Raw genomic sequence first — 27,112 nt, 5'->3', positions numbered from 1 at the left:
GTATTAACTTAAGGGGGCTGAAAAATGTTGCACGCCCAATTTTTAATTTTTTGTTTTGTTAAAAAAGTTTGAAATATCCAATAAATGTCGTTCCACTTCATGATTGTGTCCCACTTGTTGTTGATTCTTCACAAAAAAATACAGTTTTATATCTTTATGTTTGAAGCCTGAAATGTGGCAAAAGGTCGCAAAGTTCAAGGGGGCCGAATACTTTCGCAAGGCACTGTATGTGTGTGGACACAATACATGAGTCAAACATGCTTTTGAAAATAAAAAAGGATACACCGTGTCAGCATGCATTGACATTATACAGGATTATCAAAAAGACTGCATGAATTTGCCATGAATTCATCTAGTCCTTTAGAAATAATTGTACAGAAATAAATCCTACAGGATCTGCCTCTGCCTATTAACTTAATTTGACATTTCCCTGCACGAATTTGCTTTGTCTTACAGAAATAAATGAATCCTGCAGGATCTGCTTCTGCAGTGTTCACTGCAGGAATTTGTCTTGAACGGCAGAAATGTACCTTGTCCTGCAGGAATATTTTTTAAAAACCTGCAGGACAATACAAAGTCCGGCAGAAGCATAGGAAAACTTGACAGTTATCAACTTTTGACCTGCATCTCACCTGTACAATTCCTTCACAGAGGCTCAAATTCTTGCAGATTTCCTGTGGGACATTTTTGTAGGGGTCAAATTGCAAGGTCTCCCGAGTGGTGCAGTGGTCTAAGACACTGCATCGCAGTGCTAGTTGTGCTACTAGAGATCCTGGTTAGAGTCCAGGCTCTGTCGCAGCTTTCTGCGACCTGGAGACCCATGGGGCGGCACCCAATTGGTCCAGCATCGTCTGGGTTTGGGGAGGGTTTGGCCAACAGGGATGTTCTTGTCCCATCGTGCTCTAATGACTCCTGTGCCGGGCTGGGTGCAATGCAGGCTGACACGGTCACCAGGTGTATGGTGTTTCCTCCAGCACATTGGTGTGGCTGGCTTCCGGGTTAAGTGGACATTGTGCCAAGAAGCAGTGTGGCTCAGCTGAGTTGTGTTTCGGAGGATGCACGACTCTCGACCATCGCCTCTCCTGAGTCCGTACGGGAGTTGCAGCGATGGAACAAGACTGTAACTACCAATTGGATTTTTTTAAATGCTAAATTACATTTGTACATTGGTTTGCTTACCCTGCAAGCAGTCGATGAACAAGTTTAAGACAGCAATCCATGCTTTAGTTTTGTGTAGGTAGCATTTACATTTTAGTCATTTAGCAGATGCTCTTATCGAGGACAATTAGGGTTAAGTAACACAAAACCAATGCAAGTGGATTTCCCTGATATATTATCACCTTCCATGTCCAAATCATCTGAAAGTGTCAAAATGTATTGTGTAGCTCAATAAAGTTTTGCTGACATTGTTTTTTTTTGCTATACTGTAAATGCTAAAAAGCTGGAGACAGCTACCAGGTAAACAAAACCCAGGCATGGATTGCTGTCTTATCTTGTTCATAGACTGCTTCCAGAGTAAGGAAACCAATATGTAATTCGTGTGAACTATCCCTTTAAGCCCACATCCCAGGCCATTCATTGTGGAAATACACTGATATGCAAAAACCCCCAAATGAATGAAAAAGATAAGCACCAAATAAGATCTGGAAATGATGTGGTGTTCATCTTTTCCTGTTGGTGTTGAGCCATAGAGCTGGCTCTACACGTGTAAATAGCATCGGGTGTGTATTCATCTTCCAAAAAAGCATCAGCTGGCGCACCCCCCAATAAGTTACTAGAGCTGCTTACTAATGGTGAGAAAACTGAAGGCTATAAAAATAATGAGAGTCGCAAACTCTGTATATAATCTCCCAGTAATTTATTGGGTAAACCACCAATGTTTTGGCATCATCTTGTATTCATCTTGACAATTTATCTTAGATTTTTCTGTGTAATGTCCTTTAACACAGTTTATATCAACCTTTGTCAGATTTTTTCAGACATCAAAAGTAGTGTAATGTCAAGAAGAGGCCACTTCACATGCCAACAATTATAACATCATGCTATATGCCTCAATCTGGAAATTATTTGATGCTCACTTTTGAATTCTGAAAACATCAGACAAGCTTTAGATTTTTAAATGTCATTTTTTTAGTGTTTTAGTCTTTTTTTTGTTGCAGTGGTGGGATGCAAAAGGGTCGTGGAGGTGGGGGGGTGTTATAGCACTGTTGTTTGGTCAGCGGTGTATCTGTTGTGTACATAGTGTGATGGAGTTACATTATTCATTACTGTAACTGACAACAATGTCACGGTAATGAGAAATGGGCATTATGTTAATGAGAAGCCCTTAGCAAATGTTGCTAACAATGGCAGAATGACTCAGCAAAGCAATTGACATGATCAATTCATGCTCTTTCTAATCTATTATACTGTAAAAGTTGAATTAATAATTTTGCTCAAACCTGAAATATTACACAGTTACGTAATGAACATCTAAAATGGGTCATGTGTACGAGGACAATTATCAAATTTAAACTTGTCATATTTTTGGTCTAAAATATGACTAGTTTATGTGAATAAACAGAAATGTTAACTCTTTGCATATGTACCACTTTATACAATATTTCATTGGTTTTAATTAAATGTGTTAGTTATTTCTATAAATTAAATGCATCTAAAGTACATTTTATAAATAAGATTTAAGGAGAAAAAAAGTTAAAGAACCAGAAACCAAGCATAGTGAGCTTTAATGTGATAGTAAATTATTAAAACATTTTAGAGGCTATATAGCTGAATTTATCACAGACATGGTTTCAGTTGGTTTCACGAGAATCACCCTGCTGTGCCCCAACATCTCAGTAACCACCACCTACTGCTGCTCGTTGTTGCCATGGATACGGTGCCCTCTCTCTGTGGGTATGGAGGGATGGGGTGGAGGAGAGGAGAGGAATTAAGTGACTCTGGCTGCTGCCTCTGCGTCATATTTATACCAGCAGAGAGCTAGCCGGCTCCCTTCCTCATCATCTGCGCGCTCCACTACATCTCTTTCTTTTTGTCTCCTTTTCTGACAATCTATTTTTCTCTGCAGTTGACTTGGTGGATGTTTTAGTGAACAGGCTCTGGTGTTTCCACAGCCACAGACAGAGGACAGGAGGAGATAAAAGGGGGGGAAAGGTAAGCATGGATGGCGTGTGTGTGTGTCGTGAGTTACCGAGTAGACAGATAGACAAAGAGGAGAGGTAAGCATTATTTTGTGACCTCACCTAAAATGGACTGGGACTGGGGGATTAGGCTAGCTATGCCAATGTCATTAGTGTGTGTTTGTGTGTGTGTAAAATGTCATATTCATAATGAGTGTTTGTTTACCTCCAGAGAACATGTTCTTCACAAGAGGTGAAGTGTGACCGTTCTCATTCAGGTGTGTGTGTGAGTGTGTGTGTGTGTTTGTGCAAGTACCTGACTCCTCCTGTGACATTGCTGTTGCTGCGTGCCTTCTGACAGGGAAAGATAGACCTACACCATCTTTGTTTTCGGGAAAAACTGCTTTAGAGAGTGAGCCCCAGTGCGAGAGACACTGCCTGTTTGTGCAGTCAGCGAAGTGTATATCTCTAGCCTCAACGCCTTTCTGGCGTAGAAACAAAAGCCATTTCCCCAAAGCTGGAGTGGAGACAGACACACAGACATACACAAACAGAAACAAACACACACACTCCTCTATCTCTCTCTCTCTGTGAAATGACTCATATCTGCCTTTGTTCTCAGTGCACCCTTTTAAAAGCAGAGTTCTACTGTCAGCTGAGATAATTCAGTTTTGGAGAGAGAGAGCGAGAGAGACTACAAATAGGAAAGGCCTTAGGGAGGGTGTTAATAGTTCCCCAGAAATGTGTCTAACAGTATGCCTGACATTCAGCTCTGATGGCTCTGAAACAGCACGTAATAGCATTTAGGGAATGTCATGTCCCAGTTGTTATTTTTGTAAATTGGTTGTTTTGTTTCCTCAACGTATTGATCCTGACAGACGGATAACAAAGAGCTGGAGGTTGTTAAGAGAAGCCCCGCTCCTACTGTGTGTGGTCTGTCTGTCTGTCTGTCTGTCTTGGTTTTGATGTATTAGGATCCTCATTAGCCGATGCCAATGGTGACAACTAGTCTTACTGGGGTCTGACATAACAAAAAATAAATTACAGGCAAAATATTTTACAGTTTACATACATGTAAAAACATTAACATGTAATGTGTGTCAGTTACACATACATGTCAGTACATACACACAACAAGTAGGTCACATGGGGGAGAGGCGTTGTACCGTGAGGCGTTGCTTTATTTGTCTTTTGAAACCAGGTTTGCTGTTCAGTTGCGCTATATAAGATGGAAGGGAGATCCATGCCCTCATGGCTCTGTATAATAATGTACGTTTCCTTGAATTTATTCTGGTGGCATGTCTGGTGGGGTAAGTGTGTGTCAGTGCTGTGTGTAAGTTCATTATGCAAACATAGTGTACAAACATAGTGATGAGGTGGACTGTAAAGATTATTGAGTTAGAGAGAAGACGCTTGATGGAGAGAGGTGGAGAGGGGAAAAGAGGGGAGGAGAAAGAGAGAAGTGAGCTAGGGTGAGGGACAGCTAAGAAGGCTCATACTGGAGGGTGACGTGTGTGTGTGTGTGTGTGTGTGTGTGTGTGTGTGTGTGTGTGTGTGTGTGTGTGTGTGTGTGTGTGTGTGTGTGTGTGTGTGTGTGTGTGTGTGTGTGTGTGTGTGTGTGTGTGTGTGTGTGTGTGTGTTTCATGGGTCTCCAGTGTCCCAGCGCCCCAGGTGGGCTTTGCATTTTTAATCAATGCTGTCTGTAGTGATTAACACTGCTGTTATACACACAGATACAAAACAGAGGGAGGACAAGGGTGAGAGAGGGGGGGAGTTGGGGGGTTTTAAGATTATTTCTATTTTCACCATTTACAAAGTTGAACAAATTAGCTTAATTAATAAAGTTAAAAATAGTGAAACATTGAAAAGTTTTCCTTTTTAGATAAAACTTATACTAAATATATTCACATCACCAAATAATTGATTAAAACACACTGTTTTGCAATGAAGGACAACAGTAGCCTCAGCAGCACTATGTAGGGTAGCACCATGGTGTAGCCGGAGGACAGCTAGGTAAGCTTTTGGTTTTATGAAGTTATTGCCACCAGGGCAACTGGTGTAACTGCTATCAAATCAAATCAAATTTTATTGGTCCCACTCACATGGTTAGCAGATGTTATTGCGAGTGTGGCGAAATGCTTGTGCTCCTAGTTCCGACAGTGCAGCAATATCGAACAAGTAATATCTAACAACAACTACCTAATACAGACAAATCTAAATAAAGGAATGGCATAATATATAAATATTTGGATGAGCAATGACAGAGCGGCATAGGCAAGATGCAATAGATGGTAAAAAAAATACAGTTTACATTTGAAGTGGGAAGTTTACATACACCTTAGCCAAATACATTTAAACTCAGTTTTTCACAATTCCTGACATTTAATCCTGTTAAAAAAATCCCTGTTTTAGGTCAGTTAGGATCACAACTTTATTTTAAGAATGTGAAATGTCAGAATAATAGTAGAGAGTGATTTATTTCAGCTTTTGTTTCTTCCATCACATTCCCAGTGGGTCAGAAGTTTACATACACTCAATTAGTATTTGGTAGCATTGCCATTAAATTGTTTAACTTGGGTCAAACGTTCCTGGTAGCCTTCCACAAGCTTCCCACAATAAGTTGGGTGAATTTGAGCTCATTCCTCCTGACAGAGCTGTAACTGAGTCAGGATTGTAGGCCTCGTTGCACACGCTTTTTCAGTTCTGCCCACACATTATCTATAGGATTGAGGTCAGGGCTTTGTGATGGTCACTCCAATACTTTGACTTTGTTGTCCTTAAGCCATTTTATCACAACTTTGAAAGTATGCTTGGGGTCATTGTCCATTTAGAAGACCCATTTGCGACCAAGCTTTAACTTCCTGACTGATGTCTTGAGATGTTGCTTCAATATATCCACATAATTTTCCTGTCTCATGATGCCATCTATTTTGTGAAGTGCACCAGTCCCTCCAGCAGCAAAGCACCCCCACAACATGATGCTGCCACCCAAGTGATTCACGGTTGGAATGGTGTTCTTCGGCTTGCAAGCATCCCCCTTTTCCCTCCAAACATAACGATGGTCGTTATGGGCAAACAGTTCTATTTTTGTTTCATCAGACCAGAGAACATTTCTTCAAAAAGTACGATTTTTGTCCCCATGTGCAGTTGCACACCGTAGTCTGGCTTTTTTAATGGTGGTTTTGGAGCAGTGGCTTCTTCCTTGCTGAGTGGCCTTTCAGGTTATGTCGATATAGTACTTATTTTACTGTGGATATAGATACTTTTGTACCTGTTTTCTCCAGCATCTTCATAAGGTCATTTTGCTGTTGTTCTGGGATTGATTGCAAACTTTTTGCAAAGTATGTTCATCTCTAGGAGACAGAACGCATCTCCTTCCTGAGCGGTATGATGTCTGCATGGTCCCATGGTGTTTATACTTGCGTACTATTGTTTGTACAGATGAACGTGGTACCTTCATGCGTTTGGAAATTGCTCCCAAGGTTGAACCAGTCTCGTCGAGGTCTACAATTTTACAGTGAAATAAGGTCTACAATTTTACAGTAAAGTGAAATAATCTGTCTGTAAATTATTGTTGGAAAAATGACTTGTGTCATGCACAAAGTAGATGTCTTAACCGACTTGCCAAAACTATAGTTTGTTAACAAGACATTTGTGGAGTGGTTAAAAAACGAGTTTTAATGACTCCAACCTAAGTGTATGTAAACGTCCGACTTCAACTGTATATATATGATATGAGTAATACAAGATAAGTAAACATGAGTAAAGTTGCATTATTAAAGTGACTAGTGATCCATTTATTAAAGTGGCCAATGATTTCAAGCAGCCTCTCTGTGTTAGTGATGGCTGTTTAACAATCTAAACTCACAAAACGCATGATTGTAGCAGGTTTACTAATGCGTTAGTTCTAGTAGCTATGTTGACTATGACATTGGCTAATATGGTGACAATGATGTAGGCTGTGTGTTGTGGTTAGCGGTCATAATTTGAAGGTTTGCCTTGGAAAGGTTTTTTACCTGGTCACAGACAGCTAATGTGTTGTGCACTGAAGTCCACATGCGAAGGGAAAAGGTGAGAGGAGGAGAGTGAGTAGATAGTTGCGAGAAGGAATTATATATACAACGAGTGAAGTGAGCATGATGTTTTATGTGGCTACTATAAAAGTGAACTGTGTTTGCATGTGATCTGGGGTGTATTCATTCTGCCAATTCTGTTGAAAAAACGTTTCTTAAACGGAACGAAATGGGGATAAACATACCTGAATTTGTCCAATAGAACCTCTTATTTTCAGCTGTTGGACTAATGATTACAGCTAGATCAGCTAGATGCAGGCAAGCGTGTGCAAGGCTGTATTGAATGTGTCACTGTCTGTCACCTTGATTGCAAAAAAATATCTCGACCTGTGCACCTATGTTGTAAACTTTCATTCATAGGCTAGGTTGTAGCAACCTCATGATGGGTACAGGGAGAATTCGAGTATCATGTAGTAGCCTAAACCTATCGATGTTACGTTGAGCTGAGTGAATGGAATATGAATGACAGTCATCCAATATACTTTATTAGAAATAATGCCATGCTCAAAAAATTATCATCCACCCTCCTCTTAAACGGCACCAATCGGCACTGACATTTAGATCACCAATTACATACCAGAGCAGGCAATGGCCGTTCAATGTTTGCAAAGCATAGCCTCTGCACATCATACGTTTTGAAAAACAGAAGATTTCCCTCTCTGTTGCCCTGTATACGCATAATTACTGATATCTTTGCCACAATAAGCGATTTCAAGAGAGCTATGGTTCGTGTGTGTCTCCCCCCTCTCATATTTATCTCTGCCCATGAGGATTGCAATTTGCATATTAATAAACCAACCAGAGTACTATATTTCCTACTTCCTGATTGTTAAATAGAGCTAGAAAGAGAGAGCTCTGATCCTGTTGTACTTCTCATTATATGTCCTGTTCTTCTATCCCCTTTTCCTCACTTTCCTCTGTTTCTTGCTCTCTCTCTGCATGTGTATCCTTGCATACGGAGGGAGGACTGGAGGCGGCTGTTTCCAGCAGAGCAGAGACCTACAACATGTGAGAAGATGTCTGTTGGAGGCTGCGCTTGCCCTGGTAAGTCTCACCATTTCCCGCTCTCTGTCTCTCTGCTCTCTGTGCAAATTCAAGTATGTCCAAGTCTGAATCACTCTATTCAGAACAAGCATGAGGCCTACCAGGGTTGGAGTGTCAATGTCAATCCCATCAGGAACAAAATCTTCTTAATTCAATGTTCATTAATTGCCTAATGGAATATGCCCTAACACTCCTGCCTGTCAAGTCAACACATCCATTGGCGGGGACAATTTGCTATCTTACAGCAGGGTCATGATCAATAGTCACCAAATGGAAGAAAGTCGACTGAAACAGAGACTACCTGAACGTAACATTAACAAATACTCATCCTAAAAACAAATGCTAATTTCCGATTGCCATTACAAAACATTTTCCATTGTGTGCCCTATTAATGAGCATGACCCAGATCTGTGTAGATGAAAGCCTGTTGGCAGTGAAGCACACAGCAGAGTCCATCATCAGCTCTGCCTAACCTTTTACAGGAAACACTGAGAGTGCAGGGTTTGAGTGGTATGGCTTGTTAATGAGACTATAGTGAGCCTTCTTTTGAATGAGGTCTGTCTGTGTTAGAACCGGGACCGTCTGAGTTTCAATATGAATTCCCCATGGGGAATTTTACATTTTACATTACAGTCATTCAGATGCTCTTATCCAGCTCGACTTCCAGCATCAATTAGGGTTAAGTGCCTTGCTCAAGGGCACATTAATAGATTTTCCGCTTTTCGTCTCGGGCATTTGAACCAGCGACCTTTCAGTTACTGTTTACAACACTGTTAACCGCTAGGCTAACTGCCACGTTCAAGGATGTAAATTCGATCAGTATTCCAGTCGAATAAAACTAAATTTTGTAAAGCATTCTGATTTGACACAGATGGTTTGATGGAGCAGAGTGAAGTTAGGAGGTATTCAGGAGGATCACAAGAGGGCACCAAATCATGTTTCCTATTTGTCATGATTTCTAAAATGTTTGTGTATAGTGCCCCCTATAGATAATGTGTCTATTGTACAGGAAACACAATGGAGTGCATAGGGATTACTGGCTTTAACAGGCTGTTCTGGCATACAAGCACATTGTACCGCTGTTTCCAAGAACTCTCACGGACACACAGCACACACGCAGGCACACACACACACACAGGAACACACACACACACACACACACATTGTTGTCTCTATTGAGCCTGATAGCAGCAGCCCCACCGTAGTGCAGCTGTGTATGCGTGTGAGTGCATATGTCTACAGTATTCTGCTTTCCAGCATCGTGCTGCTGAGACTAGATCTGTTTTCCTGTGGGCTTTTATCCACCAATAACATATCGCACTGTCAGTTATTTTGGGCTCCCGAGTGGTGCAGCAGTCTAAGGCACTGCATCTCAGTACAAGAGGCATCAATCACTACAGTCCCTGGTTTGAATCCAGGCTGTGTCATATCCGGCTGTGATTGGGTGCACAATTGGCCCAGCGTCGCCCGGGTTTGGCCGGGGTAGGCCGTCATTGTAAATAAGAATTTGTTCTTAACTGACTTGCCTAGTTAAATAAAGGTTCAATTAAAAAATAAAATCTTATTCGGCTCCACGGTCAAAAGAAAGGACAAGCTGTTTTTCAGCTGGTTTATTAGAGGGGGGATGCTGTTTCACAAATCTCCTCTTTTGTTCCCTCACACTCTCCATCTCTCGTTCTTTCTTTCTTTCAATCTCTCTCTATCTCTCTCAATCTCTCCCTCTACAGAAGGCAACAGTTAGTTAGGCATGACTGAGCACATGCCTCTCACAGGGGACAAAAATCAGGCCTGGAATTAGGCTAGTAGTTGAATTCTCACTCCTGTTTCCATTATACAAAATGCTACTTTCTTATGCCCTTTACATTCCCCTTCCTTTATTCCCACCTTCCATCCCTCCTAACTTTCTTTTTTTCCTAGGGAATGTTTGCCACATAGTGTCTCCCATGGCTTTGTTCTGTGTATGAGTCCACTGCCAGTAAATCCATATATCACCTCTGTCTCTGACAACATAATGGTGATGGGGTGCACTCCAGGTCAGGAGCTCGTAGTGTAGTGATGAAGTGAGCCACGCTCATTCATAAGCAGTGGTATAAAGTACTTAAGTAGGACTTTAAAATATGATTACTTAAGTAGTTTTTTTGGGTATCTGTACTTTACTTCAGTATTTATATTTTTGACAACTTTTACTTCACAACATTCCTAAAGAAAATGATGTACTTTTTACTCCATACATTTTGCCTGACACCCAAAAGTACTAGTTACAATTTGCGTGCGTGCGTGCGCGCGAGAGAGAGAGAGAGAGAGAGAGAGAGAGAGAGAGAAAAATGTGTACATATGGGCTTTATTTGTTGAGTGAAACGGTCAGTCTGACATTTTGTACAGTTCACAGCAGGGATTTGGCCCAAACCTCCATACAGACCTTCTCCAGATCCTTCAGGTTTCGGGGCTGTCGCTGGGCAATACAGACTTTCAGCTCCCTCCAAAGATTTTCTATTTGGTTCAGGTCGGGAGACTGGCTAGGCCACTCCAGGACCTTGAGATGCTTCTTACTGAGCCACTCCTTAGTTGCCCTGGCTGTGTGTTTCGGGTCGTTGTCATGCTGGAAGACCCAGCCACGACCCATCTTCAATGCTCTTACTGAGGGAAGAGATCTCGTGATACATGGCCCCATCCATCCTCCCCTCAAAACGGTGCAGTCGTCCTGTCCCCTTTGCAGAAAAGCATCCCCAAAGAATGATGTTTCCACCTCCATGCTTCACGGTTGGGATGGTGTTCTTGGGGTTGTACTCATCCTTCTTCTTTCTCCAAACACGGCGAGTGTAGTTTAGACCAAAAAGCTATATTTTTGTCTCATCAGACCACACAACCTTCTCCCATTCCTCCTATGGATCATCCAGATGGTAATTGGAAAACTTCAGACGGGCCTGAACATGCGCTGGCTTGAGCAGGGGGAACTTGCGTGCGCTGCAGCATTTTAATCCATGACGGCGTAGTGTGTTACAAATGGTTTTCTTTGAGACTGTGGTCCCAGCTCTCTTCAGGTCATTGACCAGGTCCTGCCGTGTAGTTCTGGGCTGATCCCTCACCTTCTTCATGATCATTGATGCCCCACGAGGTGAGATCTTGCATGGAGCCCCATCCTGAGGGTGATTGACCGTCATCTTGAACTTCTTGCATTTTCTAATAATTGCGCCAACAGTTGTTGCCTTCTCACCAAGCTGCTTGTCTATTGTCCTGTAGCCCATCCCAGCCTTATGCAGGTCTACACTTTTATCCCTGATGTCCTTACACACCTCTCTAGTCTTGGCCATTGTGGAGAGGTTGGAGTCTGTTTGATTGAGTGTGTGGACAGGTGTCTTTTAAACAGGTAACGAGTTCAAACAGGTGCAGTTAATACAAGTAATGAATCAAATCAAATCAAATCAAATTTTATTTGTCACATACACATGGTTAGCAGATGTTAATGCGAGTGTAGCGAAATGCTTGTGCTTCTAGTTCCGACAATGCAGTAATAACAAGTAATCTAACTAACAATTCCAAAACTACTGTCTTGTACACAGTGTAAGGGGATAAAGAATATGTACACAAGGATATATGAATGAGTGATGGTACAGAGCAGCATAGGCAAGATACAGTAGATGGTATCGGGTACAGTATGTACAAATGAGATGAGTATGTAAACAAAGTGGCATAGTATAGTATAAAGTGGCTAGTGATACATGTATTACATAAGGATACCGTCGATGATATAGAGTACAGTATATACGTATGCATATGAGATGAATAATGTAGGGTAAGTAACATTTATATAAGGTAGCATTGTTTAAAGTGGCTAGTGATATATTTACATCATTTCCCATCAATTCCCATTATTAAAGTGGCTGGAGTTGAGTCAGTGTCAGTGTGTTGGCAGCAGCCACTCAGTGTTAGTGGTGTGTAATGAGTGGAGAACAGGAGGGCTTCTTAAAGAAAAACTAACAGGTCTGTGAGAGCCGGAATTCTTACTGGTTGGAAGGTGATCAAATACTTATGTCATGCAATAAAATGCAAATTAATTTCTTAAAAATCATACAATGTGATTTTCTGGATTTTTGTTTTAGATTCCGTCTCTCACAGTTGAAGTGTACCTATGATAAAAATGACAGACCTCTACATGCTTTGTAAGTAGGAAAACCTGCAAAATCGTCCGTGTATCAAATACTTGTTCTCCCCACTGTATATATGTAAACAACAGCTGGTGCATGATATCTAAGGAAGTCTCAAGGTTTTGCTCGCCTGAGGTAGAGTATGTCACGATAAGCTGTAGACCCCACTATCTACCTAGAGAGTTTTTATCTGTATTTTCCATAGCTGTCTACATACCACCACAGACCGATGATGGCACTAAAACCGCACACAATGAGCTGCATACCGCCATAAGCAAACAGGAAAATGCTCATCCAGAGGCGGCGCTCCTAGGGGCCGGGGACGTTAATGCAGGGAGACTTAAATCAGTTTTACTTCATTTCTATCAGCATGTTAAATTCTAGACCACCTTTACTCCACACACAGAGACGCGTACAAGCTCTCCCTCGCCCTCGATTTGGCAAATCTGACCATTATTATATCCTTCTGATTCCTGCTTACAAGCAAAAATTAAAGAAGGAAGCACCAGTGATTCAGTCAAAAAAAGTGGTCAGATGAAGCAGATGCTAAACTACAGGACTGTTTTGCTAGCACAGACTGAAATATGTTCCAGGATTCTTCCAATGGCATTGAGGAGTAAACTACATCAGTCACTGGCTTTATCAATAAGTGCATCGAGGATGTCGTCCCCACAGTGACTGTACGTACATACCCCAACCAGAAGACATGGATTACAGGCAACATTTGCACTGAGCTAAAGGGTAGATCTCCCGCTTTCAAGGAGCGGGACTATAATCCGGAAGGTCATAAGAAATCCAGCTATAACCTCTGACGAACCATCAAACAGGCAAAGCGGCAATACAGGACTAAGATCGAATCGTACTACACCGGTTCCGACACTCGTCGAATGTGGCAGGGCTTGCAAACTATTTTAAGGACTATAAAGGGAAGCACAGACGAGAGCTGCCCAGTGACACGAGCGTACCAGATGAGCTAAATTACTTCTATGCTCGCGTCGAAGCAAGTAACACTGAAACATGCATGAGAGCACCAGCTGTTCCAGACGACTGTGATCACGCATTACACAGCCGATGTGAGTAAGACCTTAAACAGGTCAACATTCACAAGGCGCAGAGCCAGATGGATTGCCAGGACGTGTACACTGAGCATGCGCTGACCAACTGGCAAGTGTCTTCACTGACATTTTCAAACTTTCCATGTATGAGTCCGTAATACCAACATGTTTCAAGCAGACCACCATTGTCCCTGTGCCCAAGAACACTAAGGTAACCTGCCTAAATGACTTCTGGCCCGCAACACTCACGTGTGCAGCCATGAAATGCTTTGAAAAGCTGGTCATGGCTCACATCAACTCCATTATCCCACAAACCCTAGACCCACCCCAATTTGCATACCGCCCACAGATCCACAGATGATGTCATCTCTATTGCACTCCACACTGTCCTTTCACACCTGGACAAAAGGTAGGCCTGATCACCGAAGACAATGAGACAGCCTATAGGGAGGAGGTCAGAGACCTGACCTTGTGGTGCAAGGACAACAACCTCTCCCTCAACGTGATCAAGACAAAGGAGATGATTGTGGACTATAGGAAAAGGATGTCCGAGCACGCACCAATTCTCATCGACGGGGCTGTAGTGGAGCTTCAAGTTCCTTGGTGTCCACATCACCAACAAACTAACCTGGTCCAAGCACACCAAGACAGTTGTGAAGAGGGTACGACAAAACCTATTCCCCCTCAGGAGACTAAAATGATTTTACTGCTGCACCATCGAGACCATCCTGAAGGGTTGCATCACTGCCTGGTATGGCAACCGTTCAGCCTCTGACCGCAAGGCACTACAGAGGGTAGTGCGTACGGCCCAGTAGATCACCAGGTTCAAGCTTTCTGCCATCCTGGACCTCTATACTAGGCGGTGTCAGAGAAAAGCCCTAAAAATGGTCAAAATGGTCAGCCACCCTAGTCAGAGACTGTTCTCTCTGCTACCGCACGGCAAGCGGTACCGGAGCACCAAGTCTAGGTCCAAGAGGCTTCTAAACAGCTTCTACCCCCATGCCATAAGACTCCTGAACAGCAAATCAAATAGCTACCCATACTATTTACGTTTCCCCCACCTCCCAAATCCTCTTTTTACGCTGCTGCTACTCTCTGTTTATCATATATGCATAGTCACTTTAACTATACATTCCTGTACATACTACCTCAATTGGGCCGACCAATTCACTGTAACGTCCACACGGCGGATGTGACAAATAAAATTGGATTATATTTGGTTTGACCTCCAGCACTATCTGAGGTGTTATCAGCTCATCACTCAGAGCTGTCTTGTCAGGCCTCTAGTGTAGGAGTACTACTTTGTGTGCCTTGAGCTGTTGCCAGGTTTTGTCCTAAAGGTATCACCAATGTTGACCAATTACCCAATTTATTAGATGCATATTTATGAGCTGAACTTCTTTGATCAGTCAGTGTGTGATAAGGTGCTACACTCAAACTTTTTCTCTGCATTCATTTTGTAAACTAGTACTGACTGAATGAGAGGCAGTGAATGTGATTGTTTTAAAAAGGCTAGCTAGATACTGACTGTATTATTTATTTTAATACACCTACAATTCATAGCAAATGTTTAGAGCTTTACTACATAGCTATTAGTTTGTGAATAGGAGGGAGGGTGTTGTAAAGGCAGATTACGTTTCGATTAAACACGATTGGGAGAGCCCATTCTGCAGAGGGAATGTTTACGCAAGCAGGGAGGAGAGACGTAAGAGCAGAGACGGGGGCCATTGTTCGCGTCTGGTTAGGAACAAAGGGTTTGGCTCCGTCTCTAGCTGGCTAGATCCCCACTTTTCAACATCTGGGTTGCCTAAAAAAAACGCGACTTTTTAAGTGCAAAAATAACGAGACCGAGGACGTACTCATTCGCTTTTACTTTTGTTTTGCTTTTCGTTTTGTTTCGGAGAGGAAAACGGAAATAACGACTACGCTGAAGGTGCTCCAAATTGGGACGGCTAGCATCCAAGCTAGCCTGCTAACACCGAGCAGTGCTTTTACTGTTGGAAAGAACACCGCGTTTTGGTGAATCATTCTGTGCAGGTATGGTGGATAAAAGTTAGCAATTTACTATACTAGTTACTAACTTGCCTTGTTACAGTCTAAGTAGAAATTATATTATAAGGCACATTTCAAGTGTGGTCCGTGCAGCTAACTAACGTTATAGCTAGCTTGTTTAGCATTGGCTAACCCCAGTTAGCTATTCACTGCCACACTAGCTAGTTTAGCATTGGCTAACGCCAGTTAGCTAATCACTGCCACACTGGTCAAGACAATCTTGCTGCTGTTTTAGCTAGCTTGTCATCAGCTTCAGTCAAATCTTTTGTTCAGCTGATCGCATTCTTAATATTAATCAAGACAATGAATGAGGAATTCACCATGTAGTTGGTGAATAGTTCTCAGCTCTGTGACTTCCATTGTCTTTAATGCTAACGATATAAATATGCTGCCTTTCTGTTTATTTTTAAAATCTCAAATCAATGGACGATTTTAACTGATTAAATTATCGTTCTAACCACGGTGGTTTAATATTCTGTAGTGTGACCCCGTATTCCATAGCAAAACATGGATGGTGTATTTCCAATGAGGTTTTACCCAAAAGGCTCAGACTACTCTGTTTCGATCTCTACCCGGGCCGTCACCTGTGTCTCACTGGGCCATGCATGGCTCCAGCGGACCTTCCTGGACTTGGGGCCAAGCCCAGGTTCTGGGTCACGTTGCTTTTTAGCCTGCATTTGCATAACACTGGCTACATGTTAACTTTAACACCTTACAGAACAAAAAGTATGTAGTGTCACACTCCTGATGGAAACATAATTACACTTGAGCTTTCATTTAAAAAACACTGGCGACCCACTAGTGTGGAAAAGCACCAGGGGAGTGTTAATCCACCATCTCCAATCATATCTGTAGGGCCCAACGTAACAGATATAGGATCAGCTTATCCTCCCCAAATCCCATTGAAGAGAACATTCAAAGCAGACCTTAGATCAGTTTCTGTAGTAGGGGCAACACACACACACAGGCTATCATCTGGAGAAGAGGGGAGAGGTCTGTCACCCCTTCTATATATGGGCCATCAGACGGAGAGCGTTTTACACACCTAATACGTATATACTCAAATTAAATTTTACTTGTCACATGTGCCGAATACAACCTTACAATGAATTGCGTACTTACTGTTTTCTAGTCGAGGCTCATCCCGTATACCTTTTCTATTCATGTACTCTCCATAATGTGTATATACACCATCGTATACATATATTTTCCGGACTCTGACATCGCTCTTTCTAATATTTTGATATTTCTTAGTTCCTTTCTTACTTTTTGGGGGATTTGCATGTATTGTTAGGAGTGATGCACCTATATGACATTTTTGGCCGATATCTGATATTTTCCTTGCCAAAAAAACCCAATACCGATGATCTTAAGAATTCTAGTACAGTTAAATAGTTTACACACACGGATGCAGCAGTCTAAGGCACTGCATCTCAGCACAAGAGGCACCACTACAGTCCCTGGTTCGAATCCAGGCTGTATTGTTTACTAGGGATTATTTACTAGGATTAAATGTCAGGAATTGTGAACAACTGAGTTTAAATGTATTTGGCTAAAGTGTATGTAAACTTCCGAATTCAACTGTATGTAGCTTGGTGTCATCTAAAATAACCCTAATTTATAAGATAAGCTACAATAGTGGACTTTGAGGTTAGCTTTCAAAATAAAAGTATGGCATAATTCTACTATTTGTATTAATTTGCATTGCTGTCAATGACATACTTTTAATTTGAAGGCAAACCACAAATTCCACTATTGTGCCTAATCCTTATTGTGACTAGCGTCCCAACACATAATCCGGTCCGGTCGAGCCTCACTAGCCAGATGAAGCTAGCTGGCTGCTTATAACATTAGCTTTGCGCAACAGGGTTGAGTAGCTGGCTAGCTATTTATTTTCATGACCTGAAGTTCAATTTTAATAAGCGAACAACAAGTGGCAACCTAGCTAATACATCTGCCACGCTGATCCTCAACACTGGAGCTCCCCAGGGGTGCGTGCTCATTACCCTCCTGTACTCCCTGTTCACCTACGACCTCATGGCCAGGCACAACTCCAACACCATCGTTAAGTTTGCAGACGACCCCAACAGTGGTAGGCCTGATCACCAACAACGACAAGACAGCATATATGGAGGAGGTCAGAGACTTGGCTGTGTGGTGCCAGAATAACAACCTATCCCTCAACGTAACCAAGACTAAGGAGATGATTGTGGGCTACAGGAAAAGGAGGACCGAGCACACCCCCATTCTCATCCACGGGGCTGTAGTGGAGCAGGTTGAGAGCTTAAAGTTCCTTGGTGTTACTGTAATTTAAATATGCCAATGTGTTTTCATTAATTGAATTCCCTTAATCTATTTCATGAGAAGTTCAGTGGCTATTGATGATTTGTTCAGCAGTCTAATGGCTTGGGGGAAAAGCTGTTATTAAGGATCCTTTTGGTCCTAGACTTGGTGCTCCGGTACCGCTTGCCATGCGGTATTAGAGAAAAGTCGATGACTTGGGTGCCTGGCGTCTGACGATTGTTTGTGCTTTCCTCTGACATCGCCTATTATATAGGTCCTGGATGGCAGGAAGCTTGGCTTGCCCCCAAACAAACTAAACTTGTTCTTTGCCCGCTTTGAGGATAATACAGTGCCAGTGACGTGGCCCGCTACTAAGGTCTGTGGGCTCTCCTCTGTGTCTGACGTGAGTAAGACATGTAAAGGTTGCCGGCCTAGATGGCATCTCAAGCTGCGTCCTCAGAGCATGCGCAGACCAGCTGGCTGGTGTGTTTATGGACATACTCAATCTTTTCCTATCCCAGTCTGCTGTCCCCACATGCTTCAAGATGGCCACCATTGTTCCTGTTCCCAAGATGGCTAAGGTAACTGAACTAATTGACTATTGCCTTGAGAGGCAAGTCAAGGATCATATCACCTCCACCTTACCGCCCCAATAGGTCCACAAAAGATGCAATTTCTGCACACTGCCCTATCCCATCGGGACAAGAGGAATGCTGTTCATCATTCAACACCATAGTACCCTCCAAGCTCATCAAGCTAGAGGCCCCAGGTCTCAACCCCACCCTGTGCAAACAGCAGTGGAGAAGGTGGAAAGGTTGTCCCCCCCCCCCTCCCATTCCTCAGCTTACCCATCACAGACAAACTGAAATGGTCCACCCACACATACAGTGTGGTGAAGGCACAACAGCAGCTCTTCAACCTCAGGAGGCTGAAGAAATGTAGCTTGTTACCTAAAACCCTCAAACTTTTACAGATGCACAATTGAGAGCATCGTGTCGGGCTGCATCACCGCCTGGTACGGCAACTGCACTGCCCACAATTGCAAGGCTCTCCAGAGGGTGGTGCTGTCTGCACAATGCATCATCGGGGGCAAACTACCTGCCCTGCATGACACCTACATCACCCAATGTCACAGGAAGGCCAAAAAGATCAAGGACAACAACCACCTGAGCCACTGCCAGTTCACCCCGCTACCATCCAGAATGGCGAAGTCAGTACAGGTGCATCAAAGCTGGGACTGAGAGACTGAAAAACAGCTTTTAGCTCAAGGCGATCAGACTGTTAAATAGCCATCACTAGTATAGAGACGCTGCTGCCTACATACACACTTGAATTTATTGGCCACTTTAATAAATGGATCACTAGTCACTTTAATAATGCCACTTGAGTAATGCAAGATCTGGAAACATTATTAATCTAATGTATTTACTGTATATTATACCATGTATTGCATCCTGCCTATGCCACTCAGTCATTGCTCATTCATATATTTATATGTACACTACCGTTCAAAAGTTTGGGGTCACTTAGAAATGTCCTTGTTTTGAAAGAAAAGCAAATGTTTGTCAATTTTTTTAAAAATACAGTAAATTGATCAGAAATACAATAGTCTAAAGAAGGCCAGTTTTATTGCTTCTTTAACTTCTCTGGGATATGTGGGACAGTAGCGTCCCACCTCGCCAACAGCCAGTGAAATTGCAGGGCGCCAAATTCAAAACAGAAATCTCATAATTAAAATTCCTCAAACATACAAGTATTATACACCATTTTAAAGATAAACATCCTGTTAATCCAGCCACAGTGTCAGATTTCAAAAAGGCTTTACGGCGAAAGCACACCTTGTGATTATGTTAGGTCAGCTCCTAGCCACAGAGAGCCATACAGCCATTTTCCAAAGAAGGAGAGGTGTCACAAAAGACAGAAATAGCGATCTTCACCGGATGGCACTCCCAGGACTCCATGTTAGACAATAAATGTGTGTTTTGTTCGATAAAGTTGATCTTTATGTCCAAAAACCTTGTTTGAAATTGGTGCGTTATGTTCAGAAATGCTTTGTTTCAAACAAACATCCGGTGAAAGTGCAGAGAGCCACATCAAATTACAAAAATACTCATCATAAACATTGATTAAAGATACAAGTGTTAAACATGTGATTAAAGATAAACTTCTCCTTAATGCAACCGCTGTCAGATTTCAAAAAATCTTTACAGTGAAAGCACACCATACGTTTATGTAAGGTCAGCGCCTAGCCACAGAACTATTTTCCAAACAAGGAGAGGTGTCACAAAAGTCAGAAATAGTGTTATAAATATTCACTTACCTTTGATCTTCATCTGAATGCACTCCCAAGAATCCCAGTTCCACAATAAATGTTTGTTTTGTTCGATAAAGTCAATTTATGTTCAAATACCCCCTTTTTGTTCGCGCCTTTACTTCACAAATCCAAATGCACAAGGCACGGGCACTAAGTCCAGACAAAAAGTCAAAGTTCCATTACAGTTCGTAGAAACATGTCAAACGATGTATATAATCAATCTTTAAGATGTTTTTATCATAAAATCTTCAATAATATTCCAACCGGACAATTCCTTTGTCATTAGAAACGAAAGGGATCGGAGCTCGCTCGCGAGACTTAGCTAAAGGCTTTCAGCCAGACCCCTGGTTCAAACAGCTCTTATTTGCTCCCCTTTCATAGTAGAAGCCTGAAACAACGTTCTAAAGACTGACATCTAGTGGAAGCCCTAGGAAGTGCAATATGACCCCATAGACAGTATATTGGACAGGCAATCACTTTTTTTTAAAACTACAAACCTCAGATTTCCCACTTCCTGGTTGGATTTTTCTCAGTTTTTTGCCTGCCATATGAGTTCTGTTATGCTCACAGACATTATTTTAACAGTTTTGGAAACTTCAGAGTGTTTTCTATCCAACACTAATAATCTGCATATATTAGCAACTGGGTCTGAGTAGCAGGTAGTTTACTCTGGGCACCTTATTCATCGAAGTTAATCAGGACAACAGTTTTTGTGCATAATTGCAAAAGGGTTTTCTAATGATCAATCCGCCTTTTAAAATGATAAACTTGGATTAGCTAACACAATGTGCCATTGGAACACAGGAGTGATGATGGTTGATAATGAGCCTCTGTACGCCCATGTAGATATTCCGTTTTAAAAAATCAGCCGTTTCCAGCAACAAGTCATTTACAGCATTAACAATGTTTACGCTGTATTTCTGATCAATTTGATGTTATTTTAATGGGCAAAAATGTGCTTTTATTTAAAAAACAAGGACATTTCTTAGTGACCCCAACCTTTTGAACAGTAGTGTATATATCGTTATTCCTGTACTTAGATTTGTGTGTATTAGGTAGTTGTGTAATTGTTAGATATTGCTGCACTGTCGGAACTAGAAGTGCAAGCATTTCGCTACACTCGCAGTAACATCTGTTCACCGTGTGTTTGACCGATTTTAAGGTTTGATTTGAAGAATGAAGCTATATACCAGGAGTAACAGTACCATTTCAATGTGCAGGGGTGCGAGGTGTTTGAGGTAGATATGTACATATGTACATAAAGGCAGGGTAAAGTGACTAGGCATCAGAATTAGGGTTGGATATTTTCCTCCCTCCTGGGTGAGGATCATAGAGAGCCTCCCCCTCTCTCCCACCAGAGAGGAAGGGGAGAGTGGGCTGGTCCTGTGACTTTAACGACCGGTCATCAAGTCTATCTGAACTGCAATATGAAGTCAAACAATCCTTTGTGTGTAGAGAGACTCTGCCCCAAAGCTTTAACATCAAAAGGTTGGACATTGAAACAATATTCCTAATGTAAATAATGTGGGGATCTAAACAATAATCATGTCATCAGTTTTGTGATATCATTTAGGTCAAAAATGACCCGCCACTGTTCAAAACTTCTTGTGACTCTCAAACCCGGATCCGGGAACGTAATCATAGCCTCAAACTAATTAGCATAACGCAGCGGACATTAATCTTCCTAGAAAATTTTCCTATTCATGAAAATTACAAATGAAATATATTGAGACACAGCTTAGCCTTTTGTTTATCACACTGTCATCTCAGATTTTCAAAATATGCTTTACAGCCAACGCTAGACAAGCATTTGTGTAAGTTTTATCATGGCATAATGCTATGCTAGGCTCTGGTACCAGCAGGCAATCAAATGAAATAATTTACCTTTTGAAGAACTTCTGATGTTTTCACTCCGGAGACTCCCAGTTAGATAGCAAATGTTCCTTTTATCCAAAAATATTATTTTTGTAGGCGAAATAGCTCCGTTTGTTCTTCACGTTTGGCTGAGAAATCGACCGGAAAATGCAGTCCCTACAACGGCAAACTTTTTTCCAAATTAGCTCCATAATATCGACAGAAACATGGCAAACGTTGTTTAGAATCAATCCTCAAGGTGGTTTTCACATATCTATTCGATAAAATATCCACCGGGACAATTGGTTTCTCATAAGAAGCGATTGGAAAAATGGCTACTTGTGTACTTTACGCAAGATTTTCTGCGGGAGCCATCATGTGACTACTTGCTCAATGTGGTCCCTTACGGCTATTCTTCAACATAAATGCGTAAAAAGACATCACAATGCTGTAGACACCTTGGGGAATACGTAGAAAGCGTAAGCTCATTCGTAGCCCATTCACAGCCATATAAGGAGTCATTGGCATGAAGCACTTTCAAAAAAATGCGGCACTTCCTGGTTGGATTTTTCTGGGTTTCGTCTGTAACATTAGTTCTGTTGCACTCGCAGACAATATCTTTGCAGTTTTGGATACGTCAGTGTTTTCTATCCAAAGCTGTCAATTATATGCATAGTCGAGCATCTTGTCGTGACAAAATATCCCGTTTAACCTCTTTATCCTACCCCCTCCTTTTTCGAACATTCTGTTAAAAATCGCGCAACATTTCAGCGTCCTGCTACTCATGCCAGGAATATAGTATATGCATATGATTAGTATGTGTGGATAGAAAACACTCTGAAGTTTCTAAAACTGGTTAAATCACGGCTGTGACTATAACAGAGCGTGTGTTTCATCGAAAAGCGCAAGAAAAACTGGTCACTGAAATCTGAAAAAAGTATCCATGCGCCCCTTTCATGGATTAAAAACGTCATTTTCATTGACAAAAATCCTTTGAGACATTACAAATAGATCCATGATTCCATCCAGCCTACCTCAATCGATTTTGGAAGATTGAAAAATGGACACTGTTTTCTTTTGTAGCTGCTATTGAATACAGATCGCCCAGTGATCAATTTGATCGCTTATTAACGTTTACAAATACCTAAAGTTGGGTTATAAAAGTATGTAGTGTTTTGTCAAAGAATATAGGCAACTTATATAATTTTTAAACATGACGTTGCGTGTTGGAAGAGAGCTAATTCTTTTGTTTACGTCGCCTTCAGGCATTTTGGGGTGTTGCATGCTATCAGATAATAGCTTCTCATGCTTTCGCCGAAAAGCATTTTAAAAATCTGACTTGTTGGCTAGATTCACAACGAGTGTAGCTTTAATTCAATACCCTGTATGTGTGTTTTAATGAACGTTTGAGTTTTAACGAGTACATTTAGCATTTAGCGTAGCGCATTTGCATTTCCAGGTGCCTACTTGAGATGTCTGCGTCTCAACGTTTTTTTAATCCAAAAATGAAAATACTGCCCCTAGAGTCGCACCAGGTTAACAGCAGAGAGAACCCCCTAAATTATATTTTTTCAACTTGAAATTTGATTACTTTCCCTAGAGTGACCCCCAACATTAGAAAAAGTGAAACATCGCCTTTGTTCATATTTCCATGAAAGCTGTATACCACCAGGGTACAAAGTTTGTCTTAGGGTCATTTTTGACCCGGCAGTTAAAATAATTTACACACACACACACTGAGAAATTGAGATTGTGTGCTACTGATTGAACTCAGACAAAACTAAAATGTAATTGTGCATGTGCAGCATCTCCCCTCCACAACCCCACACATGACTCAAGTTCACATACAAAATGAAAACAATTTCAGACAAAATAAACATTTATTGAAAGCATTGTTTACTCATGTGGAATACAGTCAGACTGCAGATGAGTCCCCCAGTTCCCTCTTTGCTGAAGCTGTGAGTGCACGTTTCAGTGCCACGCAAATCGTAGTATAGATTTTTTTTATATATATGTCCAGGAGGACCAAGAGAACAATAATTTAGAAAAGGAGGTATATGAAGAAGATGGGGGAAGAATACAACCCAGAGCATGATGCATCTTCAGATGAAGAAGAAATCTCCCACGCCGAAAGAGACATTTTTGTCAAAGAACAGTAAAATAACATGGTCCTTGTCACCATATAACAACCAGGGCAGGATGACAGCACAAAATGTCAAGGATGACCCCAGGACATCATCAACATGCAGTTGCCCAAGCCCAGGACTTTGCCTCAACATTCTACATGTGCATCACATCAGCTATGGAAAAAAATCATCCTGGAGATGACCAATTTGGTGGGTTTCTGTAAATATGGAGTCACCTGGAACAGGATGGATGAGATTGACCCGCGTACCTACATATGGCTGCTTATCTTAGTGGGTGTGTATGGGTCCCGAGGTCGAGGCCACATGTAGTCTCTGGGATGCAGAGAGTGGAAGGGCAATTTTTCTGTGCCACGATGCCACTGGAAGTCTTTCTCACTTTCTCAAGAATGCTACGATTTGATAACCGTGAGTCAAGACCTGCATGACGTGTGAGAGACAAACTGGCGGCCATAAGAGAGGTCTGGGAGAAGTGGGTGGAGCCTCTGCCATACCTCTACAACCCTGGGCCTGAAGTAAGTGGATGAGCAACTGGTTCCATTCAAAGGTTTAAAAAAATATATAATAACCATCATCTGTAATTTTAAGATTTTTCACTTTTATTTTGTATTGCTGTAATATCATTGAGTAATCTCTTTTGTCAAAAGGTCGCTGTCCTTTCCGGCAGTATATGGCCAGCAAAGTATGGCATCAAGATATGGGTGGCCTGTGACGCACAATCCAGCTACGCTTGGAAGATGGAAGTCTACACAGGGAAGCTGACCAGTGGAGGCCCGGAGAAGAACTAGGGGATGCGGGTTGTGCTTGATGTGACCGATGGACTGAGGGGGCACAATGTTGTGTGTGCCAATTTCTTCACTTCTTATGAACTCAGCCAGCAGCTCCTGAAGAGGATGATCGCCATGGTTGGCACAGTTAGAAAGAACAAGCCCGAGCTCCCCTCTGTACTACTCGCAATATGGGGAGGGATGCCTTCTCATCAAAGTTTGCCTTCACCACCAGTAGTTTCTTACCCCCCAAAGAGAAATACGAATGTGGTCCTCCTGAGCACACTGCACAAAATGGCTAAGATAAGTGATTGTGAGGACAGGAAGCCAGCCATCATCCTGGACTACAACCACAACAAATGAGGCGTGGACATCCTGGACAAGGTGATTGGAACTTACAGCTGCAGAGGGGGATGACTTTCCGCTGGCCCCTGGTCATCTTCCATAACATCATTGATGTGTCCTCATACAATGCCTTCGTGATATGGAACAAGATCAACCCTACCTGGATGCCTGATAAGTGGAACAAGAGGGTGTTCCTGGAGCAGCTGGGAAAGTAACCCCACACAGTCAAAGAAGGCTGCGCCTCCCCCACACAGCAGCGTCTGCAGCGCTTGTGAAAGCTGTTCAGGGGGCTGAATCTTGTCCTGATCCACCTGCGGCTGAGGCAGGCAAGAGGAGATGTTAAACAAATACTATGTGTGAACATGAGAGATTCATCTGCAAAGTCCATGCACACACACTTGCATACTGTCCTACATGTGCTAATTAGAGTTGATTGATTTATGTTCACTTTTTTGTTTTGATCTTATTTTATTATTTGTTTATACACCTTGTGGGTGGGGGCAATAGTTTACAAAATGGGAGAAGACTAGTATTTTGTAGTTGAATTGCTCATTGTACAGTATTTAAGAATATATCACTGTTGCCAAAAAAGTTAACTTTTTTCCATTCAATAAAATGCATTCAAAAACTTTCTGCACATTTCTGCTACTTTCTTAGGCTATACAAGTGCTATCTCTTGCTAAAATATGTATGTTTACCCCAATGCAGTACCTTTTTAGAAATAATAAACGTATACTTTAGTAAAGAAAACAATTAGGACGGGTGTGTTGTAAAAAAAATGAGTGTTGTACACTGATTTAAATGCAGTCTTTCTGCATTGTGAAGAGGGAAAACCCCGATATTCAGAGTTTGTGATGAATGACAGGTTGTTTCTTCATGCAAAATAGATTTGAGGTTTAAAATTCAATTATTAGAGGTTTAGTGAAAGTGGGTAATTTTTTACATTTAAGACAAGGGGAGTAAACAGAAGGGTTGGAGAGAGGCAAGCGGAGGACAGGTGCATGCATATTGCGCAAGAGACGGAGGCTAAGTTGAAGCTTATTGTGCATAACCCATCTTCCATTAGCTAATACTGCATTGAATGTATTACCTGAAAGCGGTAGGCTAGGACATCCTATCTATATGCCTTTATCAATCTTGAACACGATTGTCTATTTCGAATGCAATTAGAATAGAATTTAAAACGGCAGGTGCAATAAAATAAAATCTTTACTATGTAAGGTGAACCCTGAAAGCCAGATGGAGATGTGTGAATTACACGTGTTCGGTCCTTATATTCATGTAGAAAAAACTATGCTGCAGCAAATGTAGGGCCATCCTGTCATAAGAAAACAAGTTACCATGACAGGTCTACATGCATTTTGAACTGCACTCCGTACTGAGATGGGTTGTATGTCCCCACCCTGAGCGTTGATTGATCATGCAGAGAGAAGGCAGGAGAGTAGCCAGATTTAGACATCATTTAACAGTTCCATTTCACATCATGCTGTTCATATAAATAATTTATAATTTATCATGGGAAAAGAGTGGTTTTGGTATGGTAAATATCAGGTTCCTGCCATTCAACCCTAAGCAGAATACATGATAAGAGTACGAATAAGGAACGGAGTAGCAGCAGCATATGATGAGTGAACATTTGTGTACAGTCGTGGCCATAAGTTTTGAATGACACAAATATTAATTTTCACAGTCTGCTGCCTCAGTTGGTATAATGGCAATTTGCATATACTCCAGAATGTTATGTAGAGATCAGATGAATTACAATTAATTGCAAGGTCCCCCTTTGTCATGGAAATTAACTGAATCCCAAATAAACATTTCCATTGCATTTCAACCCTGCCACAGGACCAGCTGACATGTCAGTGATTCTCTCGTTAACACAGGTGTGAGTGTTGATGAGGACAAGGCTGGAGATCA

The 27,112-nt window shown here is 41.8% G+C and overlaps 1 protein-coding gene across 19 annotated transcripts in view; it reads left to right on the top strand.

The window, feature by feature from the left end:
- Positions 1 to 2,863: 2,863 nt before the first annotated feature.
- LOC110502249 (LIM domain-binding protein 1-A) overlaps positions 2,864 to 27,112 on the top strand; it is a 38,590-nt gene continuing 14,341 nt past the window's right edge. For 9 of the 19 annotated variants that reach the window (XM_090216527.1, XM_090216532.1, XM_021580137.3 and 6 more), the window contains exons 1-2: positions 2,894 to 3,153; positions 8,154 to 8,236. In XM_090216527.1, the coding sequence (XP_090072653.1) occupies positions 8,209 to 8,236 (28 nt within the window). In that variant the 5' untranslated portion in view covers positions 2,894 to 3,153; positions 8,154 to 8,208. Of the gene's footprint in view, positions 3,154 to 8,153; positions 8,237 to 15,069; positions 15,474 to 27,112 lie in introns of those variants that run through there. The other 10 variants (XM_090216530.1, XM_090216536.1, XM_090216528.1 and 7 more) reach the window with 5 other exon arrangements.

Source organism: Oncorhynchus mykiss, chromosome 23, assembly GCF_057628025.1.
Source record: "Oncorhynchus mykiss isolate SJ-2025 chromosome 23, ASM5762802v1, whole genome shotgun sequence".
NCBI classification, from domain to species: Eukaryota; Metazoa; Chordata; class Actinopteri; order Salmoniformes; family Salmonidae; genus Oncorhynchus; species Oncorhynchus mykiss.
This window is presented reverse-complemented; position numbering and strand designations above follow the sequence as displayed.